This window comes from Tamandua tetradactyla, chromosome 5 (assembly GCF_023851605.1).
Source record: "Tamandua tetradactyla isolate mTamTet1 chromosome 5, mTamTet1.pri, whole genome shotgun sequence".
NCBI lineage: Eukaryota > Metazoa > Chordata > Mammalia > Pilosa > Myrmecophagidae > Tamandua > Tamandua tetradactyla.
Genome location: NC_135331.1, coordinates 146,333,832 through 146,357,483, shown reverse-complemented (window position 1 = coordinate 146,357,483; position 23,652 = coordinate 146,333,832). Strand labels below are relative to the sequence as shown.

Genomic DNA, 23,652 nt, shown 5'->3' with positions numbered 1-23,652 from the left:
CCGCGGTCTAGCACGCGAGCAGAGGGACTGCAAAGCAGCTTTGTTGACCTAACCCTGCGCTCCTCCAAGCCCTGCAGCGGGTCAGGCGGCTTTTCCACCGCGCAGTTTCTGAGGAAAACCCGCGAGCGCCTGGGGGCCCCGGAAGGGCGGGGCGGAAGGGCGGCTTCCTGGGCCCGAGGTGTTGCCGGCTCTTTCAGATCCACTAGCGGGCTTTGCAGGACGGGCGGCAGCTGTCGAGTTACCGCTGTCCACGCTGGCAGACCCCGCGAAGTGACTGCCACGTCAGGGCAACTTCACAGAACCCGGGCGAGGGGGTGGTGGTGACGCAGACCCTGCAGCCGCGGCGGCATTGGGGCCGAGCCCAGAGGCGGAGGCTGACTTCCGCCTCCGGCGCCCAGTTCAGCTAGCTGCGGCCGGCGCCGGCGCCCGCTGGCCCGGCCCCCTGGGAGGCGGGGCAGCGGCGGAGGAGGCGGTGCCGTCGCTAAGCCTGCGCCTCGTCCGCACTCTCCCCGCCCCGCCCGCCTGCAGTCTTGGCCCGGGCTGGGCGGTGTCTGCGGATCCTCCCCGCCAGGCCCAGTTGGCTCCAGCCTCTGAGAGACGCGGACAGCGACAGCTCCGAGAGGAGGCGGCGGCGGGCCGGGAGGCCGGAACCGGTCCACTGACCGGCCATGGAGACCCGCTACAACCTGAAGAGTCCGGGTGAGCTGGACGGGAGGCGGTAGACAGGGCAGGTGGGGCAGGGAAAGGCGAAGTGACTTGGACTCGGAGGTCCGGGGCCACGGTCTCCCGCGTCCCTCGCCACTCGCGGCTTTGCTCCTGGCTTCGTGCTCTACGCGAGGCCGCCGCCTGCCGGGGATGTGCAGGCCGCGGGCCAGGGCACCCGCTGTTGTCCCTGCGGACTGGCCAGCGCCCTGCAGCATCGGAACTGTCTCATTCCTCATCGTCGTCCCATAGGGCTGGGTTATTAACGAATCCCTAAGAGCAGGTGTAGGGGTGGAGTTCTTGGGTAATAGCCCCGTTCCCTCCCTACACCCTTAACACCGTCATTATCCTTTCTCTGTCGCTGCCTCTAGACTTTTACTAGCTGCCTGACTCACATTTGAGGATTTGGTTGTTTAAAGATCCTGTTTGCAGCATTTGGGGCAGAATAGAATCATCGACATAAAGGGAAGTTTATGTGTCAAACTAGTTTACCAGAAAGCTAAAAAAACAAAATTAAAAAAACCCTAATTAAGCCGTGTACTTTGGAGCCAGTCATGGTTTTGCCAAACTGGCCTTTGTGATATATATCTGTAGTCAGTCATAGAAATTTCTCTTCCAGTATTGAATACTTCTGCTTCGGAAACAGAAGAAGCCTGAACAATCCTAGCCTCAAAGTCTTTTCTGGGACATTATAAGATGCAAGAAAAGTAACTAGCTTCCCCAGGTTAAGCAAGATTTGACTCACTGGGTTTTGTAAATGATATTTATTCTATCTGTACATGGGTAAATTTGTCAGAAGGGAGAAACCCTGAATAATAAATCCTAAAATATTAACTATGGGTTGACCAACTTTTGCTGCTTCTCATTTTCACTCCTTCCAAAAAAAAAAAAAAAAAAAAATTGCTTCCCAGTAGCATCCTTATGGGAAGAGTTAATTTGTGACAGATTATTTTTGGTTATCCTTCTAACTATGTAAAAGATGCCAGAAAAACCTGAAGAGATTCATTGAACAGAGCTTTGATAGCTTGAATGATGGCACGTTAAGAAATGTCTTTAGGTGACCAAGTCTGTAGAACTGGTCTTAGCCTTTTGGGAGTCACAGACTCTTTTAAAAATCTGGTGATTGCTATAGGCTTTCCAAGAAAGACATTTATACAATTCGGTTTCCATAGGTTCATAAACATCCCATCCAGTGTCTCTCTTAAGAACCTCTGGAAAAAAGAGGGAGAACAAAGAGAAAGAGGAAAAGAAAAGCTTAATTTTAAAGATTAGATGGTAGAGTTATTGAATTATTTAGATTTGGTAGATTTAAATAAAACCATTTTGGTAAAAAATGTATGGTAACCCCTTGGTCACGTGGTATCCTAATGTCCTTAGGATGGCTGAAGTACCTAGTAGAATGTCCAGAGAATTATGAAAATGTGAGTAGTAGTGTAGTTTGGAATGAGGAACTCATGAGTCCTGAAGAGATTGTTGTCAGAGGACACTGCTCAATTTTGATGTTATCATACCTGAAATTATGTGATTTTAAAACATTCTCCAGAATTTTGTACATCTCCAAAGTACATGACCTGTTGACAGCTGGCTGAGCTTCGGTTGACATGCTTCTAGTCATGCACCAAATCACTTCCTCTTTTTAGTTTCATTTCCTCAACGGTGATTTTGCTTATGAAGTGGCTTTACACAAGAGCTCTGCCACAATTGAGGCAGGTTAATAGAGAAGAGAGAAGTGACCCTAGGACCCACAGCAAGAAGTTCCTTTTAGCAGGTGCACATCTAGCCCTCATGCACCTAGTCCTCCCTCAGGTCGGTGCCAGAAAAGAACCAATAAAAAAACGCAGCTCATCAATCCCTTATTAGCATAACCAGAGGGATGAAGAATTTTTAAAAAATTTTATTTTATTGTGTGAATCATTTGGATAGATGGGTAAGGTGACTTAGATTTTGAGGTCTTACTGAAAATGCTGGGATTCGTAGTGAAAATGCTTCTTTCCTTTGTTTTATTCTCCTTTGATATTTTTAGAGTAATGCCTATATGAAAGGTAGTGATTAAAAACTGCCTGGTGTAAGAGAGATAACCTTTTCCCTCTATCTGATATTGTGTTGTCTTAAGAGGTATGCATGGAAAAATTAAGACACTACAGATAACTGGTTAAAGGACACTGTGCTAGCATGTGGATAGTGAATTTGATCATGTCATAGATGGGAAAACTCCCTTTCTTTAGAAATTTTCTGTAATGAACCTGTGGTTGTGATGCCAGAGAGCCCCAGCAGTTCTTGGTAAAATTGAGACCTCAACCAAGTGCTGATGCCATGAGAGTTCTTTACTCACTTGCAGAAAAGATTCAAGGACTAGTCAGTGTGTGCAGCCAAATAGTTTAATAAACTCAATTCTGGAGAGTCCCAGGAGTTCTCCACTGGATAGCAGAGAGCTGAGGTTCTTGTCTAAGCTGCAGGCAAGAATTCGAGAACTAGTCAGTGTGTACAGCCAAAGAATCCAAGGACTAGTCAGTATATACAGCCCAAAATTGTAATACATAGTGAAAGTACACCCTCAAAGGAGGAGAATTCCTCTGAGGTTGGGATCCTTGCATTATAAGAACTTGGAGTGGACCTTCACCCCTCTGGTTATGCTAATAAGGGATTGATGAGCTGCATTTTTTTATTGGTTCTTTTCTGGCACCGACCTGAGGGAGGACTAGGTGTATGAGGGCTAGATGTGCACCTGCTAAAAGGAACTTCTTGTTGTGGGTCTTAGGGTCACTTCTCTCTTCTCTATTAGCCTGCCTCAATTGTGGCAGAGCTCTTGTGTAAAGCCACTTCATAAGCCTCTGGCCCACCAATAGCTGCCTTTGGATCAAGCTCTCTGATCCCTCTTTGGGGATGCCCTGGCCAAGGTAGTAAAATTTCTTTGTACAAACTAGGGAGACCTAGGTATAAAGCAGTTTTCTCAGAAGGTACCTATGGCCATGTGCAGCAGATGATGGGAATATGAGAGACTGGCACAAAAGTATGCACCACCTCCACCGGAAACCTCGGAGTTATCTTATTCATGTCCTTGCTGCCACCTGCACCTACATGATTTGAATCTCAAGCTTTAATGTCCACCTCAGACCCTTCTCCAAAGTTATAGATATACAGAACTTACTAGTGACTCAACTTCTTCACTCAGATTTCCTATAGGTAGAAAAAATCTCTACAAGGTATAAAATCAAACTTACCAAGTTTGTACGTCACCCTAATATTTACAACACCCACACACCCATGGGAGTCATCCTTGCTTTCTTTGGTTTAATCCCTTAACTCACCCTCACCCTGAAAGACACACATATACATATATCTATCTAATCATGAGATTGGTTAAAACAAAACTAAAAAAAAAAACGGATTCAATCAGGAATAACTTCTGATAGCTGTCTATAAAGTTAGAACTAAACTACTTAGCTTGGCCTATAGGGCTGCTGATCATTTGATCCTTGTCTTCCTCTTCAGCTTCCTTTTCCTACCACACTTACCCTCCTTTGCATTTTCACTGTCTATCCATTTTGCCTGCACAATTCCTGAGATGGAGCAGCCTTTCTCACCTAAATACCCTGGCCTCTTGGAACCTCTGCTTGGAATGCCTTCTCTTTAATCCTCCTGAAATTCCTATTAATTCTTCAAGTCTTTTTTAAGTTTCAGCCTTGTGCAGTTCCCCTAGGCAGACTAAGGTACTTTCTCCACCTGTACATATTCATTGTGAACTTGAGGGCAGAAAGCAGGTCTTGATCATTTTTAAAATCTTTTGAAATCCTCAGGCATTCTTTATGTTGAATGGGTCGTTGCAGGATCTTCCTGAGAAGAAACATCAGTCCTTAAACATTTAAGTGCCTTTACTATGGGAGCAGGAAGAGGCAATTGGTGGCCATTTTCATTGGATTCACATGTTTTGTAGACATACCTCTTGCATTTCACCCATGTTTTCCAAGAGAAATAGATGGCATGGAAAACAGTGGCCTGCAAAAGCTCCCTTTATTAGTAGATGGAGCTTTGGGTCCAAATCCCAGTGTAAAGTCCAGTGTGCTGGCCCAGGCATTGAAGAATGCTAATGCCTAGGCCTGAAGTGCTTAGAGCCTTGGAACCAGTGTCACTATATGGTCTCCATGAGAAGGAAGAATAAGAGCTAGGCAGGCAAGTCCTCTTGTCCTCCTACCTTCCTTGGCAAATCTTTATGTTACTGGACAAAGGCCATGGATTCTTTTGCTTAAACGTGCTTGATACCCAATTCCTGAGACACCAGGGTTTCAAAGAGAGAAAGAGTTTATTACTAAGTGTGTAGTAGGAGAGCAGATGGCCTCGCGGCCCAAAAATCTGTCTTCCTGAACTACAGTAATTCAGGTGGTTTTATTAAAGAAAAAATGAGCAAGTTTTAGGATAATGAGCACAGTAGCTCCAGATGATATAATTAGAAGTGATCTACTTATTTAGCATGCGCAGATTGATTGCGTGCTTTTGTCACAGAATGTATGAAAGGAAATGGCGGAATGAGGTATAGGTGACTTGTAGGTTAAAATCTAAGCTACTGCACATGTCTAGTGGGCCCACTTAGGTTAAATCCTGTCTTGGTTATCAAGATAATTTTGAATTTGAGGTGGGTTAGTTCTGGGCAGACCCAAGATCCTTCATTAACAAACATTAGGGGCTATCTTTAGTGATTACAAGAGTCTAAAGTTGAAAAATTGGCTAGGTACAGATGAAACATAGTCACAAAATTTTTACAATCACAAGGGCAGAAGAAAGGCTAAACAACCATTATCAGAAATCAAGGCAGCTGGATTACAATTCAGAGATTTCAGGTATTTCCCTGTCTACTCCAATATGCCGGAAAGCAAAAAGGAATATTTATATAATGATTCAGTAATCAAAATCATCCCTTAAATCCTGATTTTTTGGTCACATTATCTCACCACAGAGAGTTCCATTGAAAAACCTTGCAAAGAGATGAGAGAGGAACTGGAGAGAAAGATTCCTCTTTATTTATGTAGAAGCAAGAGATGGAATATCAGGAGGACCAGATCATCTAGTAGTCCTAGCTTAGAAATAGTGCTTTGAAACTTGACTGTTCCATAGCAGTAATATTTCTCTGTGGGAGCCAGAAGACAAGGGCAACTACATGTGCTCAAAGCCTGAATTTGAACAGGGAAATCATCAAGAGGCTTTACTATTCCAGCTCATTTCTGATCTGAATAACTTGGGAAGAGAGGTGAAGAGGAAAGGAAAATTAATGTGAAGAAATTATTGACTCTTATTTGACAGATGTAAACATTCAGGCAGGATAAGATTAAGTGACTTAGTCAAGGACTTAGAGCTACAGTTTCAGAGCCAGAATTTTAATGCAGCTTTAATTCCAGAGTCTATGTTCTTTTCCACTGAGGCAAAATTCCAACAACTTGATTTTTGGGTGTTGATCTTGTAGCCTGCCACTTCGTTGAATTCATTTATTTGCTCTAGGAGCTATAGTTTGGATTTTTCAAGGTTTTCTATATATAGGAACATGTCATATGCAAATGGAGAAAAGTCCTTTCCAATTTGGATGCCATTTATTTCTTTTTTTCTTCCCTAATTGCTCTGGCAAGAACTTCTAGTACAATGTTGAATAACAGTGGTGACAGTGTTTGTCTTATTCCTGATCTTAGAGGGGAAGCTTTGTCTCTCACCATTAAGTAGGATGTTACCTGTGGGCTTTTCTAATATGCCCTTTATCATGTTGAGGACGTTTTCTTTGATTCCTTGTATTTTAAATGTTTTTGTCAAGCAGGGCTGCTGGGTTTTGTCAAATACTTTCTGCAGCAGATGATCATGTTGTTGTTGTTTTTCCCTTCATATTCTGTTAATATGGTACATTACATGAATTGGTTTTCTTATGTTATACCAACCTTGCATACCAGGAATAAATCTCCCTGCTCATAGTATATAATTCTTTTAATATGCTGTTGGATTCCGTTTGCTAGTATTTCTTAAGGATTTTTGTTCATAAGAGATATTGGTTGTAGTTTTCTCTTCTTGTGGTCTCTTTATTCGGCTTTAGTATGGGGGTGATGCTAGCTTCATAGAATAAGTTAGGGAGTGTTCCCACCTCTTCAATTTCTTGGAAGAGTTTGAGCAGAATTTGAGTTACGTCTTCTTGGAATGTTTCGTAGAATTTCCCTGTGAAGCCATCTGGTCCTGGGCATTTCTTTGTTGAGAGGTTTTTGATCACTGATTCAGTCTCTTCACTAATAATTGAGCAATTAGTTTGTTGAGATCGTCTATTTCTTCTTGAGTCAGTGTAGATGGTTTGTGTGTTTCTAATAATTTTTCCATTTCATCTAGGTTATCTCATTTATTGGCATACACTTGTTCATAGCATCCTTTTGTAGACCTTTTTATTTCAGCAGGGTCAGTTGTAATATCTTCCTTTTCATTTCTAATTTTAGTCATTTATGCCCTGTCTCTTTTTTTGTCAATATAGCTAAAGGTTGATCGATTATTTTGATCTTTTCAACGTATCAACTTATGGCTCTGTTGATTCTCGCTACTGTTTTGTTGTTATTGTTTGTTTGTTTTCTATTTCATTTATATACACTCTAATATTTGTTGTTTTTTTCCTTCTGCTTTCTTTAGGTTTGCTCTTTTTCTAGGTCTCTGATTTGAAGTCTTTATTCTTTTTTGTGTGTGTGTGTACTGTATTGCGGGCATCATTTCATTCTTTTGCCATGTGAGTATCCCATTATCGCAGCACTGTTTGTTGAATTTTTATTTGTTTGGTTTTTGTTTGTTTGTTTGGTTTTGGGGGGAGGAAGTGCATGGGCCAGGAATTGAACCTGGGTCTCCGGCATGGCAGGTCAGAATTCTACCAATATACTACCCTTGCAACCACTCCTTTTCTTTTTTTTGATGTAAGTGTTTAGAGCTATAATTTTCCCTCTTATTACTGCCTTCACTGCTTCCCATAAATTTTGGTATGTTGTATTTTCGTTTTCATTTGCCTCAAGATATTTTCTAATTTCACTTCTGATTTCCTCCTTAACCCATTGGTTGTCTAAGAGTATGTTGTTTAATTTCCACATATTTAGTAATTTTCTATTTCTTCATCTGTTATTGATTTCTATTCATTCTGTTGTGGTTGGAGAATATACATTGTATAATTTTAATATTTTTGAATTTCAAATATTGTCTTTAACTCCAGTAGTTCTGTTTCATTCCTTTTTAAAATTTCTCTTTTCTAAGGTTATAATATTGCTGATTCATTGTTTTCTTGATATCCTTTTGCTGTTTCTCTGTACTTTCCTTTAGAATTTTTTTCTCCTCAGTATATCTCTATTTTTTTACCTTCTTCAATGGTGTTTTCTGTATCTTAATTCTTCATCTTCCTTTGGGTGGGCCATCTTTTCCTGTTCCTTTGTTTGTCTTATATTCTTGTTGCACGTGGTACATTTTAATATTTTAAACTGTTAACTCGGAGATTTACTCCTTGAGGCCTCTGTTTCTTGGTTTATAACTAGCCAGTGATAAGACAAATTTTCCTGAGCTTCATCCCTCCTATCAGGATGGGAAATGTAGGAACATTGGGTAGCATTGTATGCCCAGGAGGTTGCTGATGACTTTATAATGGCATCAGTGTGCTAGCTTAAGTGATTTTTTTTCTCCCTTCAGTAATACTCAGGTGTTTGGGGGTCGGCATCAAATAAGATGCTTGGATTTGTTCAGTCAGAATTGAATTTTATCTGAGGGATGTAAAAGAGGGATTCCTCAGAGCAAAGGGTGTAGATAAGGGAAGTGAATATAGATACAGGTAGGGTGAAGAAAGTTGTGGGGTCAATGAATTGGAACTTTTATTTAAGTTGAAGGAGTCTTGGGCGATGGTGATTCATAGACCTTAGGTTACATTTCTGTTCAATTAATGGAAGTTAGGGGTAGCAAGTACTTAGAGGTTGAGGATATAGGGGACTTTTGGTCTGCTGTTCATGAACCCAGAGAACAAACCATGTTTTAATATAGACATTTTAACAAGGTATAGACAGACTGCTTGTGTGGGTATTCTAGCTCTGTCATTTATTTGTTCGTTGACCTTAATACAAGTTACCTAACCTCTCCATGTCTGTTTTATCATCTAGAAAATGAGGATAAAAATAGTACCTATCTTATAGGGTTGTTTTGAGGATTAAATGAGTTAATATTTGCAAAGTGCTTAGGTAATTGCTACTCCATAGGAAGTATATAATTACTTGTTAAGTAAAAATAGCATCTTTGGACTTTTGGGAAGATGGCAGAATGGAGTGGAGTGAGTTCACTCCTGCTCCATGAAACAAGATAGGAGAAAGGGGGAAAATGCCCAGGATTACAGGCCGTGGGGTGTGAGTAGTCTAGGAGAGTCTTTAGGCAGTTTTGGGGAGGATGGTCAGCGGAGAGCAAGTGAGTCGAATGACCTGGGTTCCCACCAGGTGGGCTGTGGTGCACCAGGAAGGTGCAATAGGAGGGAACTGACCTTTCTTGGCTTCAGTTTGCACAGCTGCCGGCTGGGGAAACCTCCCCATGTGATTGCAGTGGACAGTGCCCGTGAAGGAGCCTGCAGGCCTGCAACCAGTTGGGTGCAGGAAAAGCTAGCCCACAGTTGCAAATTCAGTGTCTGACAGGCCCGCCAGTGCTGTGGATCAGCTGATCATCTGACAGTCCTCCCACGCAGTCAGCGGCTAACCCTGGCTGATCAGCCCCTCTGCTAAGCACTCCAACCTCCAGTCACTCCGGCCAGGAGGGGCGGGATAATGGAGGAGGAGACTCCAGCACTCAGCCCCTCTGCTAAGCACTCCAACCTCCAGTCACTCCGGCCAGGAGGGGCGGGATAATGGAGGAGGAGACTCCAGCACTCCATTTGCTGGCCAGACGCTGTAAGTGCAGGCAAGCTAACTCCTAGGGCACAAAGTCTCTGCCAAAAGGGGCACACTATATTTCAAAGTAATAGGTAGAAGAGAATGTTAATGATTATGAAACAGGATGTGGCTTATGGCTTAAGGGCCTCTTTTTCTTTTTGAAGCCTAAGAACTCTTAAGTAAAATGGTTTTTCTTTTTATTTTTTTCTTCCTAATATTCTTTTTTATTTTACCCCCTCTTTTAAACATTCTTGACAGTGCAGTGGTGCTCAGTGGCAGAATTCTCTCCTGCCATGCTAGAAACATGAGTTTGATTCCTGAAACCTGCCCATGTTAAAAAAAAAAAAAAAAGAACCAAAAAAGTATTCTTTATATAAATGTTTATTAGTAATATAATTGTCCTTTTCATTTTTTTTTTTTTTTAGTTTTTAAAGAGATTTAATATTATTATGTTTGTGTTCATTTTCTGTTTCTTTCACATATTTTTTATTATCCTGGGTGCATGGTCTGGGTATCAAACCTGGGTCTCCTGCAAGGAAGGCGAGCATTCTACCACTGAACCATCCATGGACCCCCATGTTATTTATTTTTATTATTACGATTATTATTTTTCTGTTAAAATTTCTCTCCCTTTGGTGGGCACCAGCCTGACTTCACTTCCAGTATATCCTAAGGTGTCTCATTTTGATTCTGGTGCCTTCTCCTGTTAAGGTGTATTTTGTTGTGGTTCTTGTTTTTGTGTTTCATATTTTTATTATATTATTATTTTACTTTATTATCATCTCTTTTTCTTTTCTTGTTCTTTTCTTTCTTTCTTTTTTCTTTTTCTTTTTTTTTTGTGCATAGGCTGGGAGTTGAGCCTGGATCTCCTTCATGGTGGGCAGCCATTCTACCACTGGAGTACCTGTGCACTCTGGCCTAGCTTATAATAGACCATTAAGCTGAATTCCAGACCTTGATTTGGTGGGGAATAATTGACAAAGTGCAAAAGGAAACATTCAGCAAAACTAAGTAAATACAGGACTTTAGAAGAGTGAAGGAAACCAACTTACAAACTAACCATATCAAGATCATCAGATGCCCCGAACATAACAGAAAATCACAAACTTGAATTTTCCCACATTCTCACCATTCCCCCAAAGAGACTTTGCAAATATTTTTTTATTCACTGTTCCACACTCTGGGATTTATCAGGGCATCACTCTGGACAAACCTACAAACTCTCATGTCCTACTCAAGGTTCCATGTACTTAACGGTGTTCAATTAAACTGTCCATATAAACTATATTAGGACATGCACTAGTCAAAATATAATTTTGAACCAAATAAACATTTTTTGCTTTAGTCTCACACATAAGTTAAAGTTTTAAAATATGATACCATCTATTTTCAACACCCTGCAATATTGACATTCCTTTGTTCTTCCTCATGCAAGAACATTTTTTAATTTGTACATTTAGTCACTATCGTTGTACACTCGAAGCATTCCTAGATTATACCATCTCAGTCTTTATCATCCATCTTTCCTTCTTATTTCATTTGGGCCCCCAGCCCTCCTCCCTCTTATCATTTTCACATTCAGCTTCATTCAGTGTACTAACATTATTGTAGTACAGTTAGGTAGTATTGTGCTATCCATTTCTGAAGTTTTACAATCAGTCCTGTTGCACAGTCTGTATCCCTTCCGCTCTAATTACCCGATATCTACCCTATTTCTATTTCCTGATGGTCTCTGTTCTTAACTGAAATTCTCAAAGTTCATTCGTTTCATATCAGTGAGACCATACAGTATTTATCCTTTTGTTTCTGGCTAATCTCACTCAGCATAATGTCCTCAAGGTCCATCCATATTGTTACATAGTTCATAACTTCATTCTGTCTTACAGCTGCATAATATTCCATCGTGTATATATACCACAGCTTGTTTAGTCACTCGTCTGTTGATGGACATATTTGGGCTGTCTCCATCTCTTGACAATTGTAAATAATGCTGCTCTAAACATTGGTGTGCAAATGTTATTTGTGTCCTTGTCCTCATGTCCTCTTGAGTAGATAACCTAGCAATGGTGTTACCAAGTCATATGGCAATTCTATACTTAGCTTCCTGAGGAACCACCAAATTACCTTCCACAGCAGTTGTACCATTTGACATTCCCACCAACAGTGGATAAGCATGCCTTCTTTCTCCACATCCTCTTCAGCATTTGTCACTTTCTGTTTTATTGATAATGGCCATTCTGGTGGGTGTGAGATAATATCTCATTGTAGTTTTGATTTGCATTTCTTTAATAGCCAGGGAAGTTGAGCATCTTTTCATGTGCCTTTGGTGATTTGTATTTCCTCTTCTGAGAAGTGTCTGTTCAAATCTTTTGCCCATTTTGTAACTGGGTTGTCTGTCTTTTTGTTGTTGAGTTGAACAGTCTCTTTATGTATTCTGGATACTAGACCTTTATCTGATATATTGTTTCCAAATATTGTCTCCCATTGTGTAGGCTGTCTTTTTACTTTCTTGACAAAGTTCTTTAATGTACAAGACTGTTTAATTTTAGGAGTTCTCATTTATCTGTTTCTTTCTTCAGTGCTCGTGCTTTGGGTGTAAGATCTAGGAAACTGCCTCCTATTATAAGATTTATAAGATATTTCCCAACATTTTCTTCTGAAAGTTTTATTGTCTTAGGTCTAATGTTTAGATCTTTGATCCATTTTGAGTTAATTTTTGTATAGGGTGTGAGATATGGATCCTCTTTCATTCTTTTGTATATGGATATTCAGTTCTCTAGGCACCATTTATTAAAGAGACTGTTCTGTTCCAGGTGAGTTGGCTTGACTGACTTATCAAAGATCAATTGTCCATAGATGAAAGGGTCTATATCTGAACACTCTATTCAATTCCATTGGTTAGTATATCTGTCTTTATGCCAGTACCATGCTGTTTTGACCACTGTAGCTTCGTAATACACCTTAAAGTCAGGTAGTGTGAGACCTCCAACTTCATTTTCTTTCTCAGGATATTTTAGCTATTTAGGGGACCCTTCCCTTCCAGATAAATTTGGTTATTGGTTTTCCTATTTCTGAAAAGTAAGTTTTTGAGATTTTAATTGGTATTGCATTGAATCCATAGGTCTATGTAGGTAGAATTGACATCCTAACTGTATTTAGTCTTCCAATCCATTTATGCCCTTCCATTATTTAGGTCTTCTGTGATTTATTTTCAGAATTTCTTGTAGTTTTCTTTGTATAGGTCTTTTGCATCTTTAGTTAAATTTATTTCCAAATATTTTATTCTTTTGGTTGCAATTGTAAATGGAATTTTTTTCATGATTTTCCCCTCAGATTGTTCATTACTAGTGTATAGAAACACTACAGATTTTTGAGTGTTGATCTTGTAACCTGCTGCTTTGCTGTACTCATTTGTTAGCTCTAGTAGTTTTGCTGTGGATTTTTCAGGGTTTACATATAGTATCATATCATCTGCAAACAGTGAGAGTTTTACTTCTTCCTTTCCAATTTTGATGCATTGTATTTCCTTTTCTTGTCTAATTGTTCTGCCTAGAACTTCCAATACAATGTTGAATAACAATGGTGAAAATGGACATCCTTGTCTTGTTCCTGATCTTAGGGGGAAAGTTTTCAGTTTTTCCCCATTGAGGATGATGTTAGCTGTGGTTTTTTTCATATATTCCCTTTATCATATTCAGGAAATTCCCTTCTATTCCTATCTTTTGAAGTGTTTTCAACAAGAAAGGATGTTGAATTTTGTCAAATGCCTTTTCTGCATTAAATGAGATGATCATGTGGTTTTCTGCTTTGATTTGTTGATATGGTGTATTACATTAATTGATTTTCTTATGTTGAACCATCCTTGCATACCTGGGATGAATTCTACTTGGTCACGGCATATAATTCTTTTAATGTGCTGCTGAATTCTATTTGCAAGAATTTTGTTGTGGATTTTTTGCGTCTGTTTTCATTAGCGAGATTGGTCTGTAATTTTATTTTCTTGTCATATCTGTCTGGCTTTGGTATAAGAATATGTTGGCTTCTTAGAATGAGTTAGGTAACCTTCCCTCCTCTTCAGTTTTTTTGAAGAGTTTGAGTAGGATTGGTACTAATTCTTTCTTGAATGTTTAGTAGAATTCACATGTGAAGCCATCTGGTCCTGAACTTTTCTATTTTGGGAGCTTCTAATGACTGATTCAGTTTCTTTACTTGTGATTGGCTTGTTGAGGTTGTCTTTTTCTTCTCGAGTCAATGTTGGTTAATCATGCCTATCTAGGAAGTTGCCATTTCATCTGCATCATCTAGTTCATTAGCATAAAGTTGGATAGTATCCTCTCATTACTGCCTTTATTTCTGTAGGGTCAGTGGTTATGTCTCTTCTTCCATTTCTGATTTTATTTGCCTCCTCTCTTTTCTTCTTTTCATCAGTCTCACTAAGGGTCCATCAATCTTACTGATTTTTCTCATAGAACCAACTTCTGGTTTTATTGATTTTTCTCAATGTTTTCGTGTTCTCAGTTTCATTTATTTCTGCTCTAATCTTCGTTATTTCTTTACTTTTACTTGCTTTGGGGTTAGTTTCCTGTTCTTTCTTTAGTTCTTCCAAGTGAACAGTTAATTCCTCAATTTTTGCTCTTTCTTCTTCTTGTTTTTTTTTTGACATGGGCAGGCTCCAGGAATCAAACCTGGGTCTCTGGCATGGCAGGCGAGAACTCTGCCACTGAGCCACTGTTGCCTGCCCTCTTTCTTCTATTTTGATATAGGCATTTAGGGCAATAAATTTCCCTCTTAGCACTGCCTTTGCTGTGTCCCGTAAGTTTTGATATGTTGTGTTTTCATTTTCAATTGCCTCGAGATATTTACTGATTTCTCTTGTAACTTCTTCCTTGACCCACTGGTTGTTTAACAGTGCGTTGTTGAGCCTCCATATATTTGTGAGTTTTCTGGCCCTCTGGCCATTATTGATTTCCAACTTCATTCGTTTATGATCTGAGAAAGTGTTTTGTATGATTTCAGTCTTTTAAAATTTATTGAGACTTGCTTTGTGACCCAGCATATGGTCTATCCTTGAGAATGATCCCTGAGCACTTGAGAAAAAGGTGTATCCTGCTGTTGTGGGGTGTAATGTTCTATAAATGTCTGTTAAGTCTAGCTCATTTATTGTATTTTTCAAATTCTGTTTCTTTGTTGATCCTCTGTCTAGATGTTGTGTCCATTGATGAGAGTGGGGAATTGAGGTCTCCAAGTATTATGGTAGATGTATCTTTTTCTCTTTTCATTGTTTTCAGTATTTGCCTCATGTATTTTGGAGCAGTCTGGCTCAGTGTATAAGTATTTATGATTGTTATGTCTTCTTGTTGAATTGTTCCTTTTATTAATACATAGTGGCTGTCTTTATGTCTTTTAATTCTTTTACATTTGAAGTCTAATTTGTTGGAATTAGTATAGCTACTCCTCCTCTTTTCTGATTGTTGTTTGCATGAAATATCTTTCCCCAACCTTTCACTTCCACCCTATGTTTATCCTTGGGTCTAAATTATGTCTCCTGTAGATAGCATATAGATGTGTGCTGTTTATTAATCCATTCTGCCAGTCTATGTCTTTTAATTGGGGAGTTTAATCCATTAACATTTAGTGTTATTACTGTAAGTGCAGTACTTTCTTCTACCATTTTGCCTTTTGGACTTTATGTGTTATATCTAATTTTTCTTCTTTTTACCTTTACTGATAGTCTTCATTTCTACACTCTTCTCCACACCTCTGTCTCCTGTCTTTTCCTATCTGTCTTTAGTGCTCCTTTTAGTATTTCTTGCAGACCCGGTCTCTTGTCATAAATTTTCTCAGTGATTTTTTTTGTCTGAATATGTTTTAATTTCCCCCTCATTTTTTAAAAACTTTTTTTAATTGTATAGTATAACATATATAAAAAGCAGAGAAATAAAAAAACAATAGTTTTCAAAGCGCTCTTCAACAAATGGTTACAGAACAGATCCCAGAGTTTGTCATGGGCTACCGTACGATCTTCTCATGTTTTTCCTTCTAGCTGCTCCAGAATATAGGAGGCTAGAGAGCTTAAATACTTTATCACCGCAATCTACTTTTTTTCCTTCTTTTTTTGTGAAAAATAACATATATACAAAAAAAAGCTATACATTTCAAAGCACAGCACCACAATTAGTTGTATTTCAGGGTTTGACATGGCTTACAGTTTCACAATTTTAAGTTTTTACTTCTAGCTGCTTGAAAATACTGGAAACTAAAAGATATCAATTTAATAATTCAGCATTCATATTCATTTGTAAAGTCCTATCTTCTATGTATAATTCCACCATCACTTTTGATCTTTCCATACCTCTCTTTAGGGGTATTTGGGCATGGCAGTTCTAAATTTTTGATATTGAAAGGGTCTGTCACTAATATCGGGTTGGGAGATGGAACTATCAGATGTTCTGGAGCGACTGGGCTAGGTTTCAGGACTTATTTGGACCAGGGACCCATTTGGAGGTTGTAGGTTTCTGGCAAGTTACTCTAGTGCCTGGAACCCTTGTGGAATCTTCTGTATGGCCCTAGGTGTTCTTTAGGATTAGCTGAAATGGTCCTGGTTGGGTTTGGCAAGTTATGATAGGTAGCAAGAGCTGCCTGAAGCTTGCATAAGAGCCACCTCCAGAGGAGCCTCTTGACTCCATTTGAACGCTCTCTGCCACTGATACTTTATTAATTACACTACTTTTCCTTCTTTTGGTCAAGATGGAATTGTTGTTTCCACATTGTCAGATCTGGATTCATCCCTGGGAGTCATCTCCCATGTCTCCAGGGGGACTTTCACACCTGGATGTCATGTTCCACGTAGGGGAGAGGGCAATGATTTCACTTGCAGAGTTGGTTTAAAGAGAGTGAGACTGAAGGAATAACAGAGAGCCTCCAGAAGTAACTCTTAGGCATGCCTATAGGTAATCTAAGCGTCTCTGCTACCCACATAAGCTTCACAAGTCCCTCTCATTTTTGAAGTACAGTTTTGCTGGATATGGAGTTCTTGGTTGGCAGTTTTTCTCTTTTAGTATTTTAAATACATCATACCACTGTCTTCTCATCTCCATGGTTTCTGCTGAGAAATCTACACATAGTCTTAAATAGCTTCCCTTGTATGTGATGGATTGCTTTTCTTTTGCTGCTTTCAAAATTCTCTCTTTCTCTCTGTCATCTGACATTCTGATTAGTAAGTGTCTTGGAGTACGTCTATTTGTATATGTTCCGTTTGGGATATGCTGCACTTCTTGGATCTGTAATTTTAAGTCTTTCAAAAGAGTTGGTAAATTTTCAGTGATAATTTTCTCCAGTAGTTTTTCTCCTCCTTTTCCCTTCTCTTTGCCTTCTGGGAGACCCACAACATGTATATTCTTGTTGTCATTCAGTTCCCTGAGTCCCTGCTCATATTTTCCCATTCTTTTCCCTTTGTTTTTTTTTGCTTGTCAGATTTCAGATGTCCCGTTCTCCAGTTCACTAATCATATTTTCTGCCTCTTGAAGTCTAACATTGTAGGTTTCCATTGTTTTTTTCAGTCTCTTCTGTGCCTTTCATTTCTGTAAGTTCTGTGATTTGTTTTTTCAGACTTTCAAGTTCTTGTTTTTGTTCATCCCTTGCCTCCTTTATATCTTCCCTTAATTCATTGATTAGATTTTTGATGGGATTTTCCATGTCTGTTCAAACATTCTGAATTAATTGTTTCAACTCTTGTATCTCATTTGAATTGTTGGTTTGTTCCTCTGACTGGGCATATATTCAGTTTTCCTAGTATGATTCGTTATTTTTTGCTGGCATCTAGGCATTTAATTTCTTTAATTAGTTTATTCTGGAGATTGTTTTCAGTTTTTTTTACCTAGGATTTTCTTACTGAATGACTTTGTTGTCTGTCGGTTCTTTGACATTCAGTTCAGCATATTCTAGACCTCTAGCTTAGGTTTTAACAGATCAGTTTTTCAGTTCTTGTTTTCTTGTTTCTTGCCCTGCCTCTATGGTGTCTTTTTCACCCCCGTTCTAGTTTGCTAGGTGCCAGAATGCAATATACCAGAAACAGAACGGCATTTAAAAAGGGGGACTTAATAAGTTGCTAGTTTATAGTTCTAAGGCCGAGATAATGTCCCAATTAAAGCAAGTCTATAGCTTTGTCCAATCTAAGGCATCCATGGAAAGATATCTTGGTTCAAGAATGCCGCTGAAGTTTGGGTTTTCTCTCTCAAGTGAGAAGACACATGGCGAACACAGCATCATCTGCTATCTTTCTCTCCTGGCTTCCTGTTTCATGAAGCTCCCTGGGAGGCATTTTCCTCCTTCATTTTCAAAGGTCACTGGCTGGTGGGCTCTCTGCTTCTTGTGGCTGTGTCGTTCTGCTCTCTCAGAATCTCTTGCTTTCTCCAGAATGTTTCCTCTTTTATAGGATCCAGTAAACTAATCAAGACCCACCCAAATGGGTGGAGACACACCTCCAGCTAATCCAGTTTAACAACCACTCTGATTAAATCACACCTTCAGGGGGTGATCTAATTACAGTTTCAAACATACAATACTGAATAGAGATTAGAAGAAATGGCTGCCTTTACAAAATGGGATTAGGATTAGAACATAGCTTTTCTAGGGTACATATATCCTTTCAAACTGGCACACCCCCCTTAGGAGAGTCTGCTTAGGTATTATAGATCTCTGTCAGATTTTCCCAGACCACACTGGCCTCCTCTCCAGAGGAACAAGTCACCTGTATCAGTTTTCCCTGAGGATGAGACCCAGCAGGTTGAAAGACTTTCCTATTTAGTCTCTGGACTCTGTGTTTTTCTTATCCTGCCCAGTATGTGGTGCTTGTTTTCCTGCCGGTCCCCCCAGTATAAGGTGATGTGGTACCTTTAACTTCAGCAGACTCTCCCTGCTCTGAGTGTGGTTGAGACAGAGGAGAGGTTTAGTCTGGTTTTAATTGCTTCACTTTTCCAGACCCTGGGGTCTGAATTCCTTGAGGGAAGAATTCTACCTGAACTGGGCCACACCCCTTTCCTGGGGAAGGCACAGGCTCCTGACAAGCTCTTAGACAAGCTTAATTCTGCCCTTGCCTGGGGCAGTTGGAGCCTAAGAAGTCTTGCAGTTGTATGCAAAGAGAAGTAAAGCTGTAGAAACACAGCCACAAAAGAGAAAAGAAAAAAAATCCTCCTTTTCAGAGCAGGACCCCTGTTCCTCTGGTTTGCCCATCAAGAGCTTAAGTTGGTATGTTGCTCTGTGTATCTTTAGGTCCTATGTGCCCCCTCCTTTCCTTCAGGGCCCAGACCCTTTCAAGTATTTTGTGCTGTTCGAGCCAAAAAAACTTCTTTTTTTTCCCCCTTTTTCTGTCAGCCCTGTCCCCTCTGCACCAGGACAAAAACCAACAACCTCAGCTTTTACTTTTGAGGTTCTCCTGAGCTGGGCGCCTATTTTTAGTAGGCCAAATTTGTTAATTAACTTGACAAATTGGAGCTTTGTAGAACTCAGCCCCTTGCTGCTAGTAAAGTCCCTTTCCTTTCCCCTCTGGGAAGTAGCCTGGGGGAGAGGAACACCGACCACCATGGCTGGGGTGACTCACTGTAGGGTGAGATTGCAGCTGGTCCAGCTTGTCCACACTGGTGTACTCTGTGTGTTTGGTCACTCATGTGGCCCCAGCAATTGTTCTGTACTGTTCCTGGCTATTTACCAGCTGCTTTGGAGAACAAACTAAATCTCACACCTCACTAAATCGCCATCTTGCATGGTAATTACTTTTTATAGTAATGGACTAAACCTACCAATTAAAAGATACAGACTGACAGAATGGATTTAAAAACATATCCCATCTATATGCTGTTTACAAGAGATGCATCTTAGACTTAAGAACACAGATTGAAAGTGAAAGGATGGAAAAAGATCTAATTTGCAAGATATAACCAAAAGAAAATGGGAGTAGCTATACTAATAGCAGACAAAATAGGCTTTAAATGTAAAGACGTCATAAGAGACAAAGAAGGGCACTGCATACTAATAAAAGGAACAATTCACCAGGAAGAAATAGCAGTCATAAATGTGTATGCTCCCAATCAAGGAGCTTCAAAGTACACAATGCTCATATTGGAAAAACTGAAGGGAGCTACAGTAATATTAACAGTAATAGTGGGAGACTTCAGTATACCACTCTTTACTATAGATAGAACAACCACACAGAGGCTCAACAACAGACAAGTGGATACATAAAATGTGGTACATACATATGATGGACTATTATAAAGCATTTAGACAAAATGATATCCAAAACATATGACGATATGGATGAACTTTGAGGACATAACGCTGCATGAAATAAGTCAGACACAAAAGGACAGATACTATGTGATTCCATTATTATCACTCTGATAAAGCCGCCAGTGTTTTAGAGCAGCTAAAAGGAAAAATCTGAAATGGGAGCATGGTAGCCCATGACAAATTTTGGAGACTGTTCTGTAGCTGCTTGTTAAAGTGTGTTTTGAAAATTATTGCTTTTTTTCTTTCTTTTCTTTGTATATGTCTATTATATTTTACAATTAAAAAACAGTTTAAAAAAACTACAGGCAGTTATAGTAATATTAGATAAAGTAAATTCCTGAAATAGAAAAATTTGTAAATGCTTAGTAACATAGCTCACTACTATAGCAAAGTTGATATTTGTAATAATGTTTTACTTGATATTTTGAGAATGCACACAGTTTTGATAGTTAATCAAATGGTATTTAAGATAAGGTTTAATATTTAGAATTAAAAAATCTGATATCTGTATCTTTGGACTTTTTTCCTTCCTTTCTTTAATTTTAAATTGGTTTATGAAACATTGTACAAACAGGCTTTACAATGATTAGATGTATATGTTTTTAGTATGCCTATAGAAAAGTTAACTAAGATATCTATTTTTGGGTGGTTAAGATTTCCATATGTTAATTGTAAAAGTATTTGCATCTTCATATTTTCCCGAAATCAGGAAATTTGTAGCAATGCAGATATTTCTAAGAACTTTCTACTTGATATTTTGAGAATATACAGTCTTGACAGCTGATCAAATGGTATCTGTGTGTTTTTAATACTTAGAATTTAAGAACTTTGCTATCTGATTTTGTAGTTTTTTTTCCTTGTTGCCTTAATTTTAAATTAGTTTATGAAACTTACTGTGCAAACACAGGTTTTTACAATGATTATATGGACAATTTATTTAAATATGTCTATGATTAAGCTAACTAAGATATCCATTTTTGGTGGTTCTGAGTGTTTGTTTTCTTAGATATAAAACAAATAAAAATAGTATCTTTGAGACTTCCCTATATAGTTAAATTAATATATCAACTCACAATGTGCCATTCTTTTAATGCCTAGCTATTCTCTCCTTTCCTTTCCCCTTTTATTTATTATTTTTATACCATAATTAAACTTTTACCAAATGCTCAATTGAAATAGTCTTCTACGTGTGTTTTGTTGAAGAAAGCACTTTTTCACTGGACTTGTAAATTAGTGCTAATCACTTGGAAAGATATAATTTAAATGTTTCTATATTATGAATTTTGTTTCAGCTGTCAAACGTTTAATGAAAGAAGCAGCAGAATTGAAAGATCCAACGGATCATTACCATGCACAGCCTTTAGAGGTTAGTTTCTATCTCCATATTCTTCAGATGGTTTTTAATACTTTAATATTTAAAACAAATTCTTTAAAATTTCATTTTCATTGCTGTTCTAGTTTGCTAGCTTCCAGAATGCAACACACCAGAGATGGATTGGCTTTCAATAAAAGGGGATTTATTTTGTTAACATATAGTTCTTCAGAGGAAAGGCAGCCAACTTTCAACTGAGGTTCTTTCTTATGTGGAAAGGCACAGGGTGATCTCTGCTGGCCTTCTCGCCAGGCCTCTGGGTTCCAACAACTTTACCTGGGGTGATTCCTTTCTGCATCTCCAAAGGTCTGGGCTGAGCTGTGAGTGCTGAAATGAGGTATGCTGAACTTCTAGGACTGTGCTATGTTAAGCTCTCTCATTTAAGCACCAGCCAATTAAATCAAACATCTGTCATTGCAGCAGGCATGCCTCCTAGCCGATTACAAATGTAATCAGCAACAGATGAGATTCACACGTCATTGGCTCATGTCCACAGCAATAGATCTAGGCACCTTCACCTGGCCAAGTTGACAACTGAATCTAAGTACCACAATTGCTTTGAGTCATTACTGATATATTTGATAAAGTTCATTGATATAATTTATTCCTTTTATTTCCTGATATTTCATTAGCCATTCAGAATCAGATATTTTAGAAGAAACAGATTTCTTTCTGATCTCGTGTAATGGGTATCAGATGCTAAATTGACTTTGGGTTTTGAATATCAGGAAGAGAAACAGGAAATAACCGCAGATACTTTAGTTTGGAAGACCCAGCATCTAGAGGTCTCTGTAGTCAGCCAGAGCTTTTTCACAATGTCTTCACCTCTCTTCAGTTTTCTCACCTGTAAAAGGAAGATATTTAAATTTAATCAGTCTGGTTTACATGGTAATAATTACAATAAAATATAATTATGTGCAAACTGTAAATTACTTGGTAACTGTAAGATGATATTAATAATATATATTAATATTACCTTTTATAAATAAGCCCAAGAGTTTATTTATAAGGGATAATTTTTAAAGATTTGTAAAAATTAAAATTTGTAGTAGTAATTTGATTATATAATTGTCAGTATAATTGGTATTCTTTCAAGAATTTATTACATATTTTATTAAATCCATGATCTTATTTGTGAATATATAACCACACCTAAAAGTTTTTAAAGGATTTGTTTTAAAAAGAATTTTAACTCTTATGGCACTAAAGTGCTTTAAGAAGCACTTTAAAAAGGTAGATTAATTAGCAAACCGATTTCTGTTCTCGAGACTGATTTTGCACTTTAGAAGCTGTTCTAGCAATACTATAAAATATTTGTTTTTTTCTGGTCCAGTAATATTTTAAATACTCATATTTATAAAAATGATCAGACTTTTTAATGTTAATGTTTCCTTACTGATATTGTTTTTGTTCAGGATAATCTTTTTGAATGGCACTTTACAGTTAGAGGGCCCCCAGATTCTGATTTTGATGGAGGAGTTTACCATGGACGAATAGTACTGCCCCCAGAGTATCCCATGAAACCACCAAGCATTATTCTCTTAACGGTAAGAATTCTTGGCTTTTGGGGATGCTTGTGCTTTAACTTTAACTGGGGGCTATGGAGTATAACTATCATGCTCATTTCCACTAAGAAATAAACTGGAACATTATTATATTTTTGCCTTTGGGCTCCACACCCTGGGACTGTGATTTTTTTCCCCCAAATAATTCTAGAAAGCTGACACATCTAAGAAATACCAATGATACTAACAACTGCATAAATGTGATAGTGCGGTTGTTAGGATTCAGTGGATTGAGGTATGTAAGTGCTGGGTACAGTGTCTGGCACAGGGTAAATAATAAGATAGCTAATGTAAGTAAATAAGCTAGCTAATATTATTGTGCCTTCTATTCCATAATCTCCTTCAACTTCTTACCTTTCTTACAATTTCTTTTATCTTTAAAATGAGGATAATAATAATATCTGCCTTACTGAGTTGTTGTAGTATTGAATGAATCAGTATCCTATATACAGCTCTTAGAATAGGCCCTGACACAGAGTCCTCAATAAATGTTATCTATTATTATTACTGCTATTTATATCTGAGGCTCTCTCTCTCTATCTTCACATATTTTATCCTCTATGTGAAGGGGAATTATTGATCCGGTCTTATCTTTCCAGGGATCTTGTTAACATCAGTAATTTTCTATGTTAATTGTTAAACTTTCCCTCCCTCATTTGCTTAATTTGTGTGTTTCCTTCTCCTCTAACCTTAAAAAAGAGGAAAAACAAATGTAAAAGTCTTTCTGTATCTCTGCTACACCCTCAAGGTGTTGTTCGTTCTGCTTTCTTCCTTCCTAAACCTCACTCTAGTTTCTTGCAGCCGGGCTTCCATACACAGCCCTCTGATGAAACATGCA

The 23,652-nt window shown here is 38.7% G+C and overlaps 1 protein-coding gene across 2 annotated transcripts in view; it reads left to right on the top strand.

Annotated features, from left to right (window-relative positions):
* The first annotated feature begins 431 nt into the window (after window positions 1–431).
* UBE2J1 (ubiquitin conjugating enzyme E2 J1) overlaps window positions 432–23,652 on the top strand; it is a 45,582-nt gene continuing 22,361 nt past the window's right edge. Inside the window, exons 1-3 of one of the 2 annotated variants that reach the window (XM_077162403.1) lie at window positions 432–699; window positions 21,170–21,243; window positions 22,665–22,796. In XM_077162403.1, the coding sequence (XP_077018518.1) occupies window positions 669–699; window positions 21,170–21,243; window positions 22,665–22,796 (237 nt within the window). In that variant the 5' untranslated portion in view covers window positions 432–668. Of the gene's footprint in view, window positions 700–9,550; window positions 9,609–21,169; window positions 21,244–22,664; window positions 22,797–23,652 lie in introns of those variants that run through there. The other variant, XM_077162402.1, reaches the window with a different exon arrangement.